The 21,265-nt window shown below is 33.9% G+C and overlaps 1 protein-coding gene across 1 annotated transcript; it reads right to left on the bottom strand.

Annotated features, from left to right (window-relative positions):
* Window positions 1–241: 241 nt before the first annotated feature.
* Window positions 242–1,782, bottom strand: LOC149215272 (uncharacterized). The gene is made up of 2 exons (XM_089391057.1): window positions 791–1,782; window positions 242–701 (listed from the first exon to the last, which is right to left on the bottom strand). The coding sequence occupies exons 1-2, from the start codon at window positions 1,113–1,115 to the stop codon at window positions 598–600; spliced, it is 429 nt and encodes a 142-aa protein (XP_089247183.1). The 5' UTR covers window positions 1,116–1,782; the 3' UTR covers window positions 242–597.
* Window positions 1,783–21,265: the final 19,483 nt, after the last annotated feature.

The following is a 21,265-nucleotide window of genomic DNA, read 5'->3' as shown; positions in this document are numbered from 1 at the left end:
ACCAAATGAAATTATTTGATTCCAATGTGGTTAATCTGTCGCGAATTAAGTAAGTTGAATGATGTATTAGGAAAAAATAAATAAATAAATAAAGGAGGTCTTAAACAACAAATAGAATGTAATATGTTGAACAATAAAATAATCTATATTTAGGTGTTTTAGTTAAAAATAATTGTAGTCAAAACACTGAACAGGTGTTTTAGTTAAAAATAATTGTAGTCAAAACACTGAACAAAACATGATCCGAAAATGCAACCTTTATTTATATTAATAACTGAGAAAAAGATACATGCCCATATACAATATAAGTTTCAAATCTTTGTAATGAATCCATCAGACAAACTAACACCCATAAAATAAATAAACTAGAATGACTCTAAAAATCCTATTCTATTATTTTCCCTAGAAAATTAAAAGCTAATAACTACAGTGTTGTAGGCCTAAATAAACTAGAATGACTCTAAAAATCCTATTCTATTATTTTCCCTAGAAAATTAAAAGCTAATAACTACAGTGTTGTAGGCCCAAGAAGAGCGCCCAGCCTTCTTTAAAAGTATATAATGATCTGTAGCCAACCAACCATTGAAGATCGATCATTCATTCATTCTTTCTGGTGTAACAAGGAGAGCGACCTAGCCGAAGGCAAGTGCAGAGTTGTTCCCGAAGGCAAGTGCAGACTTGTTCCCGCGGTGAACCAATCGCTGAAAACAGAGGAACCCCGACCATCCATTCATTCACCGGAGAAATAAAATAAGAAATAAAATAAAACATGAAGAGCAATAAATCTTACCGCCAGGAGGACGCGATCTGATGCATTTGATTTCGAGCCGGTTCTGAAAGACATTCCACCACACCACCACGGTGTCGCCTGCCTTCAATCCTTTCCTTCGAGCAAACTTATACCAACCCTTTTGGAAAACGAAGTGAAAACGTTGGCACCTCAGCACGAATTGCTCTTCTCCAAACAGTGGCTGGCTATTCACGCAAACACAGCGCTCGATTACTAGAAGAGTTTTTCCCATTCCTCCCATGCCAACAACAGCAATCACTTGAGGGCCATTTTCCGTCAATATAAGTTTAGTTATCTCAGCAATGTCATGTTCACTCCCAACCATCTGCGATTCTTGAGCAGTGAATCTTTCTTCTTTTGATTCCTCCGCACCTGATCTGCCTCTCGGCACTTACTCCTTTTCACCTCTGACTCCTGAGTCTCAGCACTCAACTGACTGCAGTGTGTGTTCAATCAAGCCTCAAGCCTGCATGCACCTAGGTCCTTCCCAATTAGCAAGCTGTGGGAGCAGGGAACAAGGTAATGTAAGGCTTGACAAGTTGAGGAATTAACCTACTTTCTTGAAGCGGCCGACCAATTCAACCTATGCGATAAAAGATCGACTTGATTGCCAGGAACAGAAAGTTGAGGAATTAACCTACTTTCTTGAAACGGCCGACCAATTCAACATATGCGATAAAAGATCGACTTGATTGCCGGGAACTTTTCTGTATGTGCGGTAGAACAGAAGATAACGAAGCGGCTCTGGTCAAATGGTTTTGTGCGTGTTGTGGAAAAACTGTTTCCCTAATTCTTATGCCTTTGTGGTTCCTGGTGAGAAGATTTGTCATTAGTTGTAAATCAGTACCGTGAATCGGGAATGCAGGATACTCATCATTATTATCAAGTTAAAGAGAAAAGTACAATTTAAACCACCTTTCCTCTAATGGACATTCGACTCTGAGTTGCGAAAGCGGTTTCGGAACCACCTTTCCTCTAATGGACATTCGACTTACTTGAGAAAGCGCTAAATGAAGTACATTTCACTTTTCGAGGATATAAAGCGCCCAGAAGTCATATGATTTTACATTTAAATAAATATTCTCTTTTAATAAGGCATATGCTCATGCCCAGACGTCAAAGGAACTGTCAAGATCGATGAAGAAAATGTGATTTTTTTTTAAAGATGTATGGTGTGAAAAAAAGCAAGCTGGTTCCTCGTGACTTCCCGGCAATAGCAAAGTTTTTGGCCGGCATGCCCTGTATAATGGAGTGGGTCACCTGCTGAGTCGTCAGTCCTGTGTCGTGACTTGAAAGCACCTTCATAATTTTCTTATACGAATCATTTCGTACCAGACACGCTGCTTTCCCTTACCAAATCAACGCAATATGGCTCGGCGCGTATACATAAACCTCGGCGCTTTGTGGGGCAGGGAGAACTGAAAATGACACGCCGCTCTCGTCTAGAAAAAACACTGAATTTATCAAAAACAAAACCCTAGAACGTGGTGGTGGACGAACTGAAAATGGCTTGCTCCTGTGGTTAACTATTTTCTTAAAATTTCACCTGTGTTGTGGAAAAACTATTTGCCTAGTCTTGGTTACTCTATAATATTTAACAATAAAACTTCCTCTCTTATCTTTAATTAGAGAAGACATCCATCCTAATAAATATCCAGTATAATTTCTCATGGAACTTTGGAATAAATATCACACATACAATACCTAATATGCCCAATACAGAGTCAATCAAGATGCGCCTGACCTAAATTTTTCCATTTGAGCCAGCTGGTGGGAAGCACGGTTGGGGTTTGACAGGTCGTCCTGGGATTTGATGGGGAGACATGGTTCTCGTGGAGTATTTTGCTATTTAAATATAATTAATATTTATAGTAAATTAAATAAATTATATTAGAAACCAAGTAAAAGATCAGTGTATTTTTTATTTTATTTTTTAGCAGAGAGAATGGGTAATTTCTTGGTTAGATATATAAGTATTTATAATTTAATTAGAACTGAAATTTTATGGAGTGGGAAAGTTTACTATTTTAAATGTTTCTAATGAAATTTGAAATTAAGTAGAATCTCATTATACCAATTACACATAATTCCAAAAAAATATATCAATAAAAATTAACATTTTAGACCTGATCTAAAAATAACAACCTATTATTTGATATGATCTATTTTATTCATTTAATTTGATTTTTTAAATATTTGTAATGAATTGTTATTTTTTGAATGTTATTATTCCAACCACATATAGTTCCAGAAAACAAATATTTATTTAATTTTTTTTAAATATGTGTGATGAATTGTAATAAGCTGATTTTTTAAATATTTGTGATGAATTGTTATTGAGATGGTATAATTCAAATATAATAAGAGTTTTAAAAGTATTAATATTATGAAATAAATATCTGTAATTTTAATTGTTTTTATAAAGAAATTTTAATAATAATTACTTCAAAAATATATTTATATAATTTTAAATTTTCTTGCAATTAAATTATTGACAATTTAAATCAATGGCATTTTTTTTTGTCAGTTGTTTAATAATATACTCATTCATTATTAATTTAAAATTTTATGGACTAATTTAAAAAAAAAATCATATTGCCATAAGTTGATATTTTAAATAATGTAACATACAACGAGATATCATGAATTATTTTCACCAAGTTTAAATTGCATTTATGGTTTGTTACTATTAAACTATTAGATTTAAAATAGCCAGAACAAATACTGTTATTTATTATTTTAAAATATTTTGGACAGAATATAAAAGAAAATAAAAAAGAAAAGAAAAACAGTTATAACAACTCTTGGAGCACTGGAAACAGTTGCCACCACTTTTTTCCCAAAAGGGAAAAGGGAAGAGCTGGAAACAATTGTCACCACTTTCCCCAAAAGGGAAAAGAAAAGAGCAACAAGGGGGTTTTTCCCTGAGCTGGATTGGGATACCAGTGGGAAGATTTCAATTTTATGGAAAATAGTCGAGTGGGTATGGGACTTGAGGTTGAACAGTAGTCCTGATGCCCAAGATACCTGATTGTCTTTAGTTCAACTGTTAGGAGCAGGAAGTGCAACCTTGGTGAGACCTTCCAGAAGGATTGTTGATTTGCATGGAACAAACACTAGTAACAGATAAGTACTCAAGGAATTCTAGTTACTTATGACAGTTAAAAATGGTATGTAACATGAGTAATGATCTCATTGCTTGTCTTAGGCTACTGTTCGTTTATGGAGATATTTGAATACCGGACTTATTCATCATAGAAAATTAATCTAAACCTAGCAGTACTTTAGTATCCTGAACCTACTAAATATTTGTTGTAAAAGGAAGAAAACTACTGTATTATAGTATCCGAAGCCATTTTATGTCTATTGTGTAAAAGGAAAAACAACTACTACTATTATGGTAATAGAGTTTGAGTTTTTGTCCATAACCTGTTACACTATAAATAACCTGGAATGGAAATTATCTTAAACTAACTGTACATTTCCCAAACAAAATTAAACAAGATTAATGAGGTGTGCCAAACGAGAAGGTCCACAACCTCCTGTAATAGCACTATCGTGGTAAAACAGGAGCGAGACCAAGATAAATGTATATGTCCATGCAGAGACTGAGTATATTTCCATATTTCAATTCGCATCCGGTATCAATACCGTTGAATAAATTAAGACTCGCTTACACACTAAACCATTCATTGAATTATTACAATGCACAAACTGGTGACAAAACCACGATTGAGAAAAGTATCAAAACCACTAAGAAATTCAAGAACTGAAATTATGTATATATTTTGAATATTCTTCTGTACTAAATCTCGGCTCTCTCATTGCACTTTACACAGTTTACATAAAAAACTTCAAACAAAATGTCTTTACAGCCTATGGGGTGAGGGCCAAGATTTGGCAACCTGGCCCATAACCTATCCATCATTTAATATAGACATAAAAGAAATTCATAGAATCATAACAGGTAATGTATGTCGTAACCATGCTATTAAACCATTCAAGGAAATAGACAGAAGTATTCTTTTAAGCTCCGGCTGTAAACCCCAACCGGAAGCATCCAGTTGCTAAAACCTCCATTCCCTTAGGAAACCCTCGTGAGTTTCGTATTGTGTTGAGGGTTTGACTGTGTCGAGAACCAACAACCCTTTCACTTCATCTTGGAGTCGAGAAAGCCACTCAGACAAGTAGACGTTCAACCGAGGAGAAATAACTGACCTGTAGATAGCAAAACAACTTGGCTTAGATTTAGTGCCTCTCAAAAGACTCTTCAACCTCAGAGACAGGTTCAAGCCATACCTATGGAAGCAACCAGAGAACCCGTTAGAAGCGGACCTCAGCTTGAATAACGAGAGAGAATGCATAAATGAAAAACGTATGAGGAATTTAATACCTGAGGGTATATGCACGAGTGTTGAAGCACGGAATACTTGAAAACAAATAGCAAACGTTACACCACATACGAGAGAAGAGACATAAACTATAAGAGTGCTCCAATTTAGAAAGAACCTGACCTCAGCGACAGAGGCTCATCACTGTTTGGCTCTTAGGGTCGATGAAGGGTTCTAAACCATCCATCAGACCATACCTGTATCAAATATCGAATTAAAACTAAGAAGGAATAAGGTAGCTTCGTTTCCCCAACCAAAAGAGCAGAGTTGTATAAGTTTACCTCTTTGTCTCTGCCATTGATCGTTCACCTCTGAAACCAAATAAGCAGTCATTCAAGAATAGGTAAACCCTCTCTCCAATGCTCTTACCCGACGCGCTACCAGAGTTGTTTCCTCTCCTCTCAGACTGAGCGAAATGAGATGGAAAGTCACGTTAGGGTAAACGCCCTTGTCAAGTCACCTGCGAGGCCTGGATGCAGCATATCATTCTTACCTTTGCATTAATCGCCCAAACAGAGGAGTCGTCACCTCTACCGAGGTGTGGGTAGGTGGCACTGATACAGGGCTTGGTTTAGATAGCTGTGCAGGAATTCCTGGGTGCCAATTAATTCCCTTAATTTGCACCAAGACCAAGAGTTAGTCAAGACCCTTTCCATGTATTTACACATCGCGTTGATTGGATTAAGGGGACACGTAACCTGGGTAATTAAGGTAGTAATTTTTTTTGTATTACGAATTGTTACAAATGGTATCAAAGCCCAGATTCGTACATTGAGGATTCTGGGTTGTTAACAGTCAATTAAGTTGTGATGTTCCTATATATAGATATATAAATAGCAAATAAACTGAGTTTTGATTTATTGTAAACAGAGAGAGAGAGAGAGAGAAAAAGAGACAGAAGGTCAATTAGCATCAAAAGTAAAATGCATAGGAGTCCCAAATCATCGAGCTAGCCAGAGGTACATTATGTAGAAGCCAACCAAGAATTATCAGTGCAATTGGGAGAAGAATGGAGACAGGATAATGCTGCCTTACTCGAGACAATATAACAACTTCGAGAAGAAATGATGAACCACAAATCAGAGAATGAATGTTTACGACAGGAGCAGGAAAAGATTCTTAAATTTTTTTCAGATTGGCAAAATCAAAGAGGACCAGATCCTAGTACATAAAATAGGGAAAAGACCCCAACTGCTCATAATGAAGAAGATCAGGCAGGATCTGTGGAGGGTCACAAAGAGGAAGATGAAGGGCATTCAGATAACATTTTTTATCAGAGAAAGCCAAAAAGACCAAAGATATAACTACAATGTGAGCTCAAAAAAATTAGACCCTCCCTCTTCAAAGGAGAGTTAGAATAAGCGACGAAGCTTGGCTGATAGACATGGGAAAATACTTCCATATTTATGAATATATTGAAAAACTTAACACATGGTTGGTAGTGTACCAATTACGAGGAAAAGCCACCCTCTGGTGGGAAGAAATTAAAACCGTAAGGAAGATTGATGAGGAGCAAGTAACATGGCAAGAATTCCAGAAACACTTTAAAGAAAAATATTTAACAGAACATTATTATGTCAAAGAAGAAAAAGAGTACCATGAATTGATATTGGGAACCCTGAGCATGGACGAATACATAACATGCTTTACTTCGCTGTTGCATTATGTTCCATATATGTAAGAATAAAAAGCTAAGATTCAACGGTTTATTAGTAGTTTGCCCAAATTCATGAAGGAGAAACTAGAATTCGACTACCCCAAAACCATGGATGATGTGGTCCAGAAGGCTCGCATCTGTTATCAACAGATGAAGTAGAAAAATGAAGGATCTAAGGGAGTTTCTGCTAAGAAAATAAGGAATTTTCCACCAAACGGACATCTGAAAACCATGCATGGCAAAAACAATCAGCAAAGGACTTTTGGAAAGTTCACAAGAAACCCAATCAAGACTCAGACATTCATTGAAAATAGACAACCTAAAGGAGTTAGCAGGATTGTTACTGAAAAGCCAGCAAAATTTTCACTACAGTGTTGGGGATGCAGAGAAGCACATTATTACAAAAACTGCCCAGAAAGAGCTCAGACCGAACAACTTTCTAACATGTAAGAAGCCTCTACGGTAGGAGATATCGCAAGGAGCATACCCCGGATCAATGCGGCTTTGGATGATCATCAGGTTGAATATCAGCCCACCATGATCAAATGCGAAGGTATGATTGTTGGTCAATCTGACTCTATTTTATTTGATCTAGGTGCTAGCCTGAGTTATATTAGTCCTAAAGTGGTAGAAAAATGTCAATTGAAAAGTAGTAAATACAAACAGTTGTGGCTAGTTCAACTAACTACTGGTACCAAAAGAAAGGTGGTAGCGAAAATAGAAAAATTCCCTATTATAATTTCAGGATAGCCTATCCAGGTCAATCTAAATATTCTTCCCCTAGGCTCATATGATGTGTTAACAGGGATGAACCTGCTGGAGGGTCGCTGGTCCTTAGTAGATTGCAAAGAAAAGTCCATAAGTTATCTTACCGAGTGAGGACAGAGGAAGGAAATTCAAGGAACTAAGAAAAATATCAAGTTGCACCCTATTACAGCCAACCAACTCGGAAAATGCATAAGAAAATGGTGCCAAATTTATGTTGTTCGGGTAGGGTACAACGATGATAAAAATAAAATGACCTCTTTAGAGAATATCCCTGTAATACAATATTTCCTAGATGTGTTTCCTGAAGCTATTCCGGGATTACCGCCTAGGTGAGACATTGACTTCACAATTGAAGTAATACCCGGTGCAGCCCCTATTTCAAAAACCCCTTATCATATGAGTGTTCCAGAATTGACTAAACTCAAAATGCAGTTGCAGGAGCTATTAGATAGAGGATACATACTCCCAAGTGTGTCTCCTTGGGGGGCCCGAGTGCTATTTGTACGCAAGAAGAATGGAACCTTATGGTTATGCATTAACTATCACCAGTTGAATAAGATGACCATAAAGAACAAATACCTGCTACCTTGCATCAATGACTTATTTGACCAAGTACAGGGAGCTAGCATGTTCTCGAAAATTGACTTAAGATTCGGATACCATCAAATCATAATAAAGGATGAAGACATCTGTAAAACTATGTTCTGAACTCGTTACGGACATTACGAGTTCGTGGTACTACGTTTTGGCCTTACCAATGCGCCAGCCACATTCATGAGCCTAATGCACAGTATTTTCTAGCCTTTTCTAGATAAGTTTGTACTCATTTTCATCGACGATATACTAATATACTCTAAAAAGAAAGAGGAACATGAACAACATTTGAGAACGGTACTGTAGATTTTGCAAGAAAACTAGTTGTACGCAAGGTTTAGCAAATGTGATTTTTAAAAAGTTCAAATTCAGTACTTGGGCCATGTTATATCAATAGAAGGAATAACAGTGGATCTAGAGAAGATCAAAACTATTATCGAATGGACTACACTGAAAAATGTGGCTGATATAAGATCCTTCTTAGGCTTGGCAGGGTACTACCATCGATTTATCAAGGACTTTTCGAAAATCACCTATCTAATGTTCACTTCATAAAAAGGGACGAGCTCTCCACTGGAAAACAGAATGCCAGCAAAGCTTTGAGCAATTAAAACAACTGCTCACAACCACTCTGTTGTTAAAGGTAGCAGATTCAGAAAAATCCTTTGTAGTATGTACTGATGCAAGTAAAGAGGGCGTCAGTTGAGTACTAACTCAAGAAGGAAGAGTCATTTCATATGAGTCACGAATGTTGAAAGATTATCAACAATTTTACTCTGCCTATGATTTGGAGTTGGCAGCGGTAGTACATGCACTAAAGATGTGGTGGCAGTACGTCCTAGTGAAGAAATTTTTCCTGTTAACTGACCATAGCAGCTTGACAAATTTCTTTAATCAATCCAATTTAAATGCTCGCGAGGCTAGATGAACCACATTCCTGAGTGAATTTGATTTTGACTTGAAACACATCCAAGGAAAAGAAAACTAGGTAGCTGATGCTCTAAGCAGAAAATTACAGGGTATCTATGAGGTACACTTCAGTCATGTGCAATCTAACCTACCGACGGTTATCTGGGAGGCTTCCCTCAAAGATCTAGAATATGCATTCTTATGGTAGCAAGCTTCTAAAGCCCAGGAAAGAGGGAAGCAATGTGAGTATGCAATTAATTTTTGTAAAATGTTAACATTCAGAAATCAAAATTATATTCCTAACTAGATTTCCGTGAAGCGGATGCTACTTATGAGTTTCATAGGAAACCTTATGTTCCCCACCCTGGATACCAAAAATTGTATTCTGCTATCAAGGAAAATTATTTTTAGCCTGGCTTAAGAAAAGATCTGTCTGAATATTTATCTAAATGCTTAGAGTGACAGTTAGTGAAGGCAGAACATCAACATATTGCGGGTCTGTTGCAACCACTACCCATTCCGGAATCGAAATGGGAGACCATAACTTTGGATTTTATTACAGGGCTACCTCATACCAGAAATCAACACGAATCAATCATGGTGGTTGTAGACAAGCTAAGAAAAACTGCTTATTTCATCCCTTTAAAATCCACCTATAAAACAGTAGAGATTGCAGACATATTTATGAGAGAAATCTTCTGGCTACACGGGATACCCTGAGTGGTGATCTCTGATAAGGAAGTAAAATTTACATCTGCTTTCTGGAAAAATATTTTTGCAGGACTGGGAACCCAAATCCATTTCAGTACAGCTTACCATGCATAGATATATGGCCAAATAGAGTGAGTAAACCAAGTTTTGGAGGATATGTTGCGTATGTTTGTAATGCAACAACCACAAAAATGGGAGGATTACCTCCACTTGGTAGAATTCGCCTACAATAGTGGGCATCACAAATCTCCGGGTATGAGTCCTTTCGAGGTACTTTACGAGAGAAAGTGTTAGGTACCCACGGATTGGAATAGTCCAGAAAACAAATTGGCGTTGGGCCCTGACATGTTAGAAGATATGGAGGCTAACATTAAGAAGGTTCATCAAAATTTAAAAGCCGCACAAGATAGGCAAAAGGTGTATGCAAACAGGAAGAGAAGTCATAAAGAATTCCAGATGGATGATCATGTGTATCTAAAGATGAAACCTCATAATAACACCTTGTAGTGGAAAGGTTGTTCGAAATTGGCACCCCGATACTGTGGGCCTTTCCAAATTTTGGAAAGGATTGGGCCGGTGGCATATAAACTAGCACTACTAGGCCACATCCGACTACACAACGTCTTTCATGTGTCCTTGTTAAAAAATATATATTTACGACCCTCGACATATTATTAACTAGGAGAGTATTCTGGTAATGATAATCGAAAAGCAACATGATTAAAAGATTATTGTTTTGAAATGTTCTGAAAACATAATATGAATGTGCAGGTAGAACCCAAGGGGGAATTCCTGGCAAAGCCTCTTCATATCCTTGATTAGAGAGAAACCACCTTACAGAGGTGAGCTATCATCCGAGTTAAAGTGCAATGGAAGCACTTTGGCCGGGATGAGGCTACCTAGGAGGAAGAGGAGGTCATGCGAAAAGCTTATCCGAAGTTGTTTACATAGAGAAAGAACACCAGGGACAATGTTCCTCTCGAGGGGAGGGAGCTGTAACATAAAAACGAGATATCATGAATTATTTTCACCAAGTTTAAATTGCATTTATGTTTTGTTATTGTCAAACTATTGGGCCTAAAATAGCCAAAACAAATACTGTTATGTATTATTTTAAAATAATTTGGAGAGACTATAAAAGAGAATAAAAAAGAAAAGAAAAATAGTTATAACAACTCCTAGAGTAGCTGGAAACAGTTGCCACCACTTTTCCCCAAAAGGGAAAAGGAAAGAGCAGCAAGGGGGTTGCGGAAGTTTCTCCATGAGCTAGATTGGGATACCAGTGGGAAAATTTCAGTTTTATGGCAAATAGTCGAGTGGGTATGGGACTTGAGGCTGGATAGTAGTCCTGACGCCCAAGATACCCGACTGTCTTTAGTTCAACTATTAGGAGCGGGAAGTGATCGGAGGGGGACCTTGGATGTGATTGCCAGGTCCATGGCTGGGTGGTGACACCTTCCAAAAGGATTGTTGATTTGCATGGAACAAACACTTGTAACAGATAAGTACTAAAGGAATTGTAATTATTTCTGACAGTTAAAATGCTATGTAACAGGAGTAATGATCTCATTGCTTGTCTTAGGCTAGATACTGTTCATTTATGGAGATATTTGAATACCAGACTTATTCATCATAGAAAATAAAATGATGCATAGTATTTTCTCTAGTTACTTTGTATAATTAATCTAAACCCAACAGTACTATAGTATCCTGAACCTACTTAATATTTGTTGTAAAAGGAAGAAAACTATTGTATTATAGTATCTTGAACCCATTTTATGTCTTTTGTATAAAAGGAAAAACAACTATTACTATTATGGTAATAGAGTTTCAGTTTCTGTCCATAACTTGTTACAATATAAATAACCTGGAATGGAAATTATCTTAAACTAACTATACATTTCCCAAACATAATTAAACAAGATTAACGATGTGTTCCAAACGAGAAGGTCCACAACCTCCTGTAATATCACTGTCGTGGTAAAAAACGAGCGACACCAAGATAAACGTATATGTCCATGAAAAGACTAAGTATATTTCCATATTTCAATTTGCATACCGGTATTAATACCGCTGAATAAATTAAGACTCCCTTACACACTAAACCATTCATTGAATTATTACAATGCATGAACAAGTGACGAAACCACGATTAAGAAAAATATCAAAACCACTAAGAAATTCAAGAACTGAAATTATGTATATATTCTGAATATTCTTTTGTACTAAATCTCGGCTCTCTCATTCCACTTTACATAATTTACATACAAAACTTCAAACAAAATGTCTCTATAGCCTACGGGGTAAGGGCCAAGATTTGGCAACCTGGCCCATAACCTATCCATCATTTAATATAGAAAAAAAGAGAAAGAAATTCATAGAATCATAATGGGTAATGTATGCCATAACCATGCTATTAAACCGTTCAAGGAAATAGACGGAAGTATTCTTTTAAGATTCGACTGTAAACCCCAACTGGAAGCATCTAGTTGCTAAAACCTCCATTCCCTAAGGAATCCCTCGTGGGTTTCGTATTGTGGTGAGGGTTTGACTACGCTGAGAGCCAACAACCCTTCCACTTCATCTTGGAGTCGACACAAGCCACTCAAACAAGTAGATGTTCAACCAAGGAGAAATAACTAACCTGTAGATAACAAAACAACTTGGCTTAGGTTTAGTGCCTCTCGAAAGACTCGTCAACCTCAGAAACAGGTTCGAGCCATACTTGTGGAACCAACTAGAGAACCTGTTAGAAGTAGACCTCGGCTTGAATAACGAGGGAGAATGCATAAATGAAAAAAGTATGAGTAATTTAATACCTGAGGGTATAGGCACCACTGTTGAAGCACCGAATACCTGAAAACAAACAACAAGTGTTACACCACATACCACAGAAGAGACATAAACTATAGGAGTGCTCGAATTTGAAAGAAACTAACCTCGGTGACAGAGGCTCATCTCTGTTCGGCTCTCGATGTCGAAGAAGAGTTCTAAACCATCCATTAGACCATACCTGTATCAAATATCGAATTAAAAATAAGAAGGAATAAGGTAGTTGTGTTTCCCCAACTAAAAGAGCAGACTTGTATAAGTTTACCTCCTTGTCTCTGCCATCGATCATTTGCCTCTGAAACCAAATAAGCACTCATTCAGGAAGAGGTAAACCCTCTCTCCAATTCTCTTACCCTGCGTGCTACCAGATCTATTTCCTCTCCTCTCAGATAGAGCGAAATGAGATGAAAAATCATGTTAGCGTTTCATCTCAGGGTAAATGCCCCTATCAAGTCACCTGCGAGGACCGGATGCAGCATACCATTCTTACCTTTGGATTAATTTCCCCAACGGAGGAGACATCACCTCTACCGAGGTGTGGGTAGGTGGAACTGATATAGGGCTTGGTTTAGATAGTCATACAAGAATTCCTGTGTGCTAATTAATTCCTTAATTCGCGCCAAGACCGAGAGTTATTCAGGACCCTTTCCATGTATTTACACATTGCGTTGATTGGATTAAAGTTACACGTAACCTGGGTAATTAAGGCAGTAAATATTTTATTTATTTATTGTATTACGAAGTGTTAAGTGAATAATTATAAACCATTTTTTTCTTTATTAGGTTCATAGTATCTTTTAGACTAAGAGTTTTAGAATTTAATTTAACTATCAATAATTATTAGATCTATGATAGGTAGGAGCTAAATTATTTAGGATTTAAATCAATGATATTTTCTTAGCAAAAAATTGCTTAATAATACACTCATTCACCATCAATTTAAAGCTTTATGGACTAATTTAAAAAAAGTCATATCACTATAAGTTGATATTTTGAATAATGTAAAACAATTGATAATTACAAACCATCTTTCTTTGATTAAGTTCATAGTATCTTTTGGAATAAGAGTTTTAGAATTTAATTTAACGATCAATAATTATTAGATCTATGATGGGAATTAATTTCTATGGAATTTTTGATAATATTCTTAATAGTAGTCACTGATCAAAAGTTGATATTTATCTAAAAATTAGTTGTACGTTTTGTCCTTTTAATTAAATTGATTAAATAAACATAGTCTTATGAACATGTGTCATATAAACATGAGTTATGGTTTTTGGAGCATGTTGCATTAGTAAACCATGATATTGGCCCATGGTATTCTAATAAAGTCTATTTATATTTATAAAATGTTTAATAATGTTACATATATTTTAAAATTTATATATGTTTGACTTGTATATTAATTTTTTTATAAATAATAATAGTAATAACAATTTAAAACAAAATTATAATTTAGATAATTTTTTAAAATTTTTAAATTTTTTTAATCTTTATCAATGTGAGATATATCATAAATATTTTAATATTTATTAGCATTTACCAACTATTTCATTTATATAACTACATTAAATATTCATAAATCAAAATTCATTATAAATTTTTTAAACTTCACTTTTATTGTTATAAGTCTAACTTCATTGATTTGGAATTAAAACACTTTTGGAATTAGAATGTAGGATTAATGTAAACATTTTGCACTATGCGTACTTTGTGTTTTGAGTGGACATAATCGTATAGAAAAAATTAAAAAATGAAAAGCTCACACTTCTAATGTGTTTAGTGGTATAATCCCTAAAAACTAATAAAATTTAAACATTTGCTTATTATTAAACTTATAGAAAACACGATTGGTTACCTACGATTCTTAAAAAGATAGTTAAAATTTTTATACACATTATTTTAGTTAGACTTTAGAATTGGACAGATCCTCTCTACCTATGATTATATCCTTTATAAGAGTGTTGATGTGGGTTTTATGTACTTTAGTCAACAAAAGATAAGTGACACATACCAAAGCTCTTCACATGGCCCTAGTTATTTGGTGTGGTCATCCTTTATGGGTTTTAAGGCTCCCTTAGCTTTTGGATTCCTCCTCTTGCAAAAAACAACACCAAGTGAAAAATAATGCTAATCTATGCTCTCTAATAAAACCTAAACTATTGTTATTTATGCCTAAAACGAAGAGTTAATGACTAATAAAATATAATACAGAAAAAAATCTAATTATCGATACAAATGAAATAATAGAAATAAAATAGTATACTTGTTAAAAAAAAATAACATTGTATATTTCCTTATTCTACCTAATTCTAATTTATATATGCTATTTATAAATTAGAATTAATTATATGAATTAAAATATTATACAACAATCTGCTATAGAAAAATATGCTACATAATTATGGTATAGAAACTGAAGCAAGGTGTTCTAATACAAGAAATGTACAAGACTATGATACATGAAATAATCCCAGAACTATAATTGGTTTAAAAGGAATGAAATATAATTGTTTGTCCAGAATATCGAGAGAATATAGCCTAATTTAAATTTATAGTTGAAATTACAAATAAACTAATCTATAATGCAAATAGTGAAAAGACAAGTAACCGCTAAAATGCATATCCCTTATCCTTTAAAGGAACATAGGTCAAATTGTTTGCTTTGATAATTAACATCAAGAATAAATGCAATAATTAATTAATGCATTCAAATTCCTACTTCTCAGCCAAGATGCATATAATAGGAAACTGCAATAATCTCATAAAAAATGATAGCCATTCATTACTTGTTTATGAATGAAACCAATAAACGAATAATCAAAATGAGTATATGAATTTAGGAGTTGTTATAGCATAAACATTAATTCAATTCGTACACAGAAGAAAACATTATCTTAGTTCTATTTTTTTTGTATAGAAGTACAAAAGCCTAGACCAGGTATATACTCTGATCAATTATCGATCTCAGGACACAAGTCAATGGAGAGCATCGACCATTTAAGAAACTATAAAAATTGAATCAATATAAGACATAGAAAGAAATGTGATGAAATTGCTACCTGTTTACAAAATAAAATCACATAAATACCTATGGCCTATTGTATTTTGAGAAATAAAATTACGTAGAAGCCATAAGACGATAAGAACCAATGACTACGGAAGGATTAAAGGCACGATAAGTAGGCAATTGAATAAAACCAATCCTTAAAAACTCAGAGTGTAATTCAAAAAAATTCCACAGCCACATAAAGTTAAAGAGAATTTCTTTTCTCCAAAATTTCCCTATATAGTACTAAAAGTACCCCCCATACTATAGAAAATACAGAGTTTATATAGAGGTTTAAAGAGCTCATTGTATCGAAAATAATCCTAAAATTCTCTAAATAATTAATTCAAATTGTTTACTTAGTATCCTAACCAAATTATAAAAGGTAAAAGAAGAAGACAAATGAATGACATGGAACCCATGCACAACTCACAATAGGTACATGTCGATCGAGCATATCCTCCTTTGCAGGATCTAAAGCCAACATTCAATAAACATGAAGGACATATTTCAACAAACAAACAATTATTAAACATTGTCTTAACAACAAGATATGGTTTCTACATAATCAAGGATTATATAGCTACCCTTTTTAATTTTAGTAAAATAAATCAAATAGGCACATGTCTTGAAAACTTCAAAAATCCTAATTGTAGATAACAATAAAATCACTACTTATCAGGACCAGAGTTTTCTATATCAAAAGATATAACTACTTTGACCTTTCTTGACTTGATGATAATATGTGTATCTTTAGCCTGGGATATATTTTCAATGATGGAGGATTTTTGTTCCATGTGTTTTTGCCTAGCTTGAAATGAAGTTCTGAGTTGATTATTTTCTTGGAAAAGCTAGCTGATACGATGTTCAAGACATGGGGATAGTGAGTAAATATTGTTGGTTCGAATACATGTTCATACTTGGCTCATCCAAATGGGCATTTCTCGGATAGCTATCATCAAGTGGCACCATCAAACACTCTTGAATCATCTTGCACCTTGGGTTTATTTCTTTTGGGCGATAGTCTAGGATGAGCCCCGAGATTGACAAACACATCATTTGTGGGAGTATTTTTATGATTGTTTCATTTTTCTTGGGCAATTTTCCTTTGCATTTGTTTAATCTTAACTTTAGACTCGAGATTTTTTCTCTCTCATTGATTTCTTCTTCATTTACAATTTTTGTAGGCACAGGTTCACGCCAAGGACTAACCTTGGAGGATTTATTTTCGACTTTATCCCTAAATCCATGTGTTGATTCCTCATGACAGATAGAGGTAGCATTGGTCTTCCTTCTAGTAACATAGACATGAGTAGGTCCCAAGGCTTCACTCATGTTATCATCTAAAACACAAGGGTCTACTTCATTAAATAATTATTCACATTCATATAGTAATGAATGACGAGATGGTGAATGAACAAGACTATCAAATAGAGGGTTAGGTTCACATAGACCTGGGGAATCAAAGTCTTCAGGAAGTTGGGGATTTTTGAAACCATTTCGATCAAGGAAAGACTCCTATTCATTCCTTGCCTTTGCCAGCTAGTGTTTCACTAGAATACAAAAGAGACTGCGGTGAAATAGGGATATCTCAGATATCTTTTTTAATGACTGGTATGTTGGGGAAATCTTAGTTAGGATTTTATGCAAATAAAAGGGTAGATTAAGCTTATGGCCAAGGAATTCCATTAATCATCTAGTATGATAAATATAATAGACTATGTCAACCCTCACAAGTAAATACTGATGCAACAAATGCACTAGATTACACAATTTTGGTTTCAAAAATGAAATTGGCATACCTTTCACATGATAAACACAATCTTTACTGGCGAAAAGTTTTTTCCATGGATTTTAGCGTACTTCACAGTTTTTGGAGCAATTCTCTCCATCAGTAAGTAGATGAACAACTTATGCAATAAAATGAACATCTACAATTATCTCCAGATCACCCACTTAGGCTTTCTTTCCATCAAAATAAGAGGAAAAATCTTTGACAACCACTTTACTATAACCTTGAAACAACTGAAGGAAATCCCACCATATGACCTATCAGAATAGGGGTGCACACTCATCATACACCTCCACCATCTCATCTCCAATGGCTTCAGCCCGAATAAGGTATGTCATGTCTACAATCCAAGAGGGTTTTGGCTAGGAATCAAGGTGAGAAAAGAGGGAAAACATGCAAAAGGAGGGTTACCAAACCCTTTCTTGCAAAGAAGTCTGAAAAGTATGGGAAATAACAATAAAACAATAAAGAAATGGTAATCTTGAAGCCCCAAGAGATTAACTCATACATCGACACGCGGGAGGATGGTAGAGAGAGATTAATTGTTGTGAGCTATGGTGACTATGGGTGGTATATTTTGTGACAGTTGGCACAAGTTATTATTAACTTCCCCGAGGAGAATGTAAAATGACCCATAAAACCATAATACAAATCTAAAAATAATAACCCTTATCGCAAGAACCATTATTTCTCATAATTGCAAATCTAGAACTTTCAAAAGGAAAATCTCCATACACATCAACACAGGATCACAATAATTATAAGTTAGTCATTCAATCAATAAGAAATTTAAACCAAGTCTCATATGGTAAAGTCATGGTACAACACATATTCAGATATAATAAATAAACCATTTGTAAAAATAATCAAGAGAAATTTATCACATAGTTTATGACCCATTATAAGAGCCATCCATTGACCCAAACCACATGTACATGTTAGGGCTTATACATAATTCAATGAAACATATAAAATGAAGTGTTATGAAGACATTATAATATGCAAATAGAAATAAGATAGGGCTACTATAGAATCAAGGATTATGTAGCGACCCTTTTCGCTCTAACATTTATATCTTGTATAGAATCAAAGCGAGTCAATAAGTTATTGAAATAGTAGAAAGAGACCAAAGGCATGTCATATCAACATTTAGAAAATAAAATAAAGTTGCATAACAAGGTCATTTCAAACATGCAAAATCAAAGCCAAAGGTTAAAATTGAAAACCGAAGGATAAATTTAAGGAGGGAGCCCATGTCATTTTAAAATGACAGGTGAGTCGGTTAGGTTGCTAAATATTGGAGAGTAGCTAGATGAACCAATTATATTTTTCTTGAAATGAGTTTGAGAAAAGCATATAGATCAAAGGCCTTAAGAATGTGAATGCCATAATAATATAAGAATGATTATTGTAGCCATACTTGAATACAATTAATCTGTTGATAAAAACATATTAAAATAACAATAGAAAACGTAAAATTTACAAATAAAATCCATATTAATTTTCAGAGAATCCAATAACCAACAAAGTGAAAGATAGAGTGGGTAACCAAGTTGGCGATGTAATTTTGACTATAATTATATAATATTTAAAAAAAAATGGAGTTAATTTTTTACTTATCTCCTTATAGGTTACTCAAATTTCAATTGTGTACACTCGTTGGATGTGGAGTTAGATTTTGCACCCAATGAGTACCCATTATGCATACGTTTGAGTATATCCGCACCAAGAAAAATTAAAAATACATGAAAAAACATGTTTCATGTAGATATTCTCAAAAGTATGCATAGTGGATATTCATTGGATGCAAAATCTAAATTTGCATTCAACAAGTGTACACACTTTAAATTTGAATAAATCTACAAGGAGAGAAGCAAAAAATATAACTAAAAAAATAGTTTTCTTTTTTTCCCTCCAAAAATATTTTCCCCTAGGATGATGTCATCATCTTGAATCCTATTGGTTTTCTTAAAGTTGATTTTGTTAGTACATTTTTCATTTTGAGACTCATTTTTTACCTTTCCCCTAATGTATAAACATAACGAGAACTAGAACCAGTGGGAAACTCTAATGGAAGGAAACCATAGAGATTACACAGGATCACCAATACCAGAGGAAGAGGAAATTGATATAGAGTTTTTGAATCATAAAGATACGTAAGATATAGGCGCTTATGAATGAAAATAGGTTGGTGAAGCTTTCTAACCGCTAGGGAATTTCGCTTGTCATATTATGTTATGTTTCTTCGTCTATAGATAAGTTCATCGTACGTGTATGCATGAAGCTATTTATGTTTATATGACACTATTATTAAGTTTATAGGACACTAGTTTATATGACATATTTAATAAATTTAGTTAAAAGGGAAAAAATAACTACTTTTGTAAACAAATTTCAATCTTTTATTTGTGTGCACTACTAAGAATATTTTAGAATATTCTATGTAGGTTAACTCCATACCATCCATCTAGTCATTTATTTATTTATTTTTAACCATGATGAAATTGAGGTGAATCAAAGATAACCTAGTAAATGTTAGTATAATACCAAGAGCATATCGAGTAACCCATAAACTAGATATACCAAAAATTTATGATTTAATGGAAACAAAAACTCAAAAAAACCTACTCCTTAAACTTATCATCCAATTAATAATTAACATAATTATATTTTTAAATAATAAAATTTAATCTCTAAATTTACCAATAATTTCATAACTTAAATTTATATATTTCATTTTATTATTTTACGTCCAATATATACATTCTATTTATTTAGGGTAAATGAAATGAACTTTGGATTTCATTTTCTTATATTAATGAAGAGCTATAATAATTTAACGATATATTCTGTTAATACATTGATTGATTACCAAGTAATCCTACTTTCTACTTGACCATATTTTACTTTTTAATGTAAAAACATTAATTTTTTCTATCATCGACAATACAACATTTTACAATATTTTTTACATAATGTTTTTAAAAAATATTCATTATTAAATTGAATATACATCCTTAAAAATATCTATCAATAAAATGAATATTTTTTAAATCTGTATAGATTGAAATTGTTTTATCATATAGATATATTTTTCTCCGATATGTATTTTGATTATGCATATTTTCTTCAATGTAAAAGCATTGAAACTTTAAATAGCTGACAGTATTTTTTAACTGCACATTTATTTATTTGTAAAATGAAGTGGCCAACCAAATAGAATTCGTAAAAGGTGGACAAAGCTTTTGGAATTTAATAATGCTACTCAAATGGTGGACAAAGTTTTTGGAATTTAATAATGGTACTCAAAAGGTGGACAAGGTTTTTGGAATTTAATAATGATATTCCAAATAGATTTCAAAATGCAATTTACAAACCTCCCAAAAATCCATTGAGTTTAGATAAATTTGAGTATGTGAGTTAATTTAGAAGTACTCATACTTTTAGGGCAAGGTTCCTATACAAGGAAAACTAAATTTGTGATGGGATAAAACTTTTTGAACAGACTCCAAAAGAGATATTTTATGGTGTCAGTTATGTTTTTTTAGTGAGAAAAAACATTTGTATTAATAAAAAATACATTATATATATCATGGATATAAACCGTCTGTAAATAAAAAATCAGATACATAGTGATCTAGACTAAAACCATATAGTCTTATGTGTGCCCAATAAAAAATTTAAAAATAGGAAAAGTAAAAAAAAAAACATAGATCCATTCATCCAAAAACATTTTGATTCAAAAATTATAACATATCAATCCATGGAGGGA

This window comes from Pinus tabuliformis, chromosome 1_1 (genome assembly GCF_031772625.1).
Source record: "Pinus tabuliformis cultivar Carrire ecotype Pingquan chromosome 1_1, CPIR1, whole genome shotgun sequence".
Lineage (NCBI taxonomy): Eukaryota > Viridiplantae > Streptophyta > Pinopsida > Pinales > Pinaceae > Pinus > Pinus tabuliformis.
The sequence above is the reverse complement of the archived record's forward strand: the minus strand, read 5'-3'. Positions and strand labels throughout refer to the sequence as shown.

Coding starts and splice junctions, on each gene's coding strand:
- LOC149215272 (XM_089391057.1), bottom strand. CDS start 1,115: ATGGTTGGGAGTGAACATGACATTGCTGAGATAACTAAACTTATATTG. Junction 702..790: donor CAGATCGCGTCCTCCTGGCG/GTAAGATTTATT, acceptor CTCTGTTTTCAG/CGATTGGTTCACCGCGGGAA.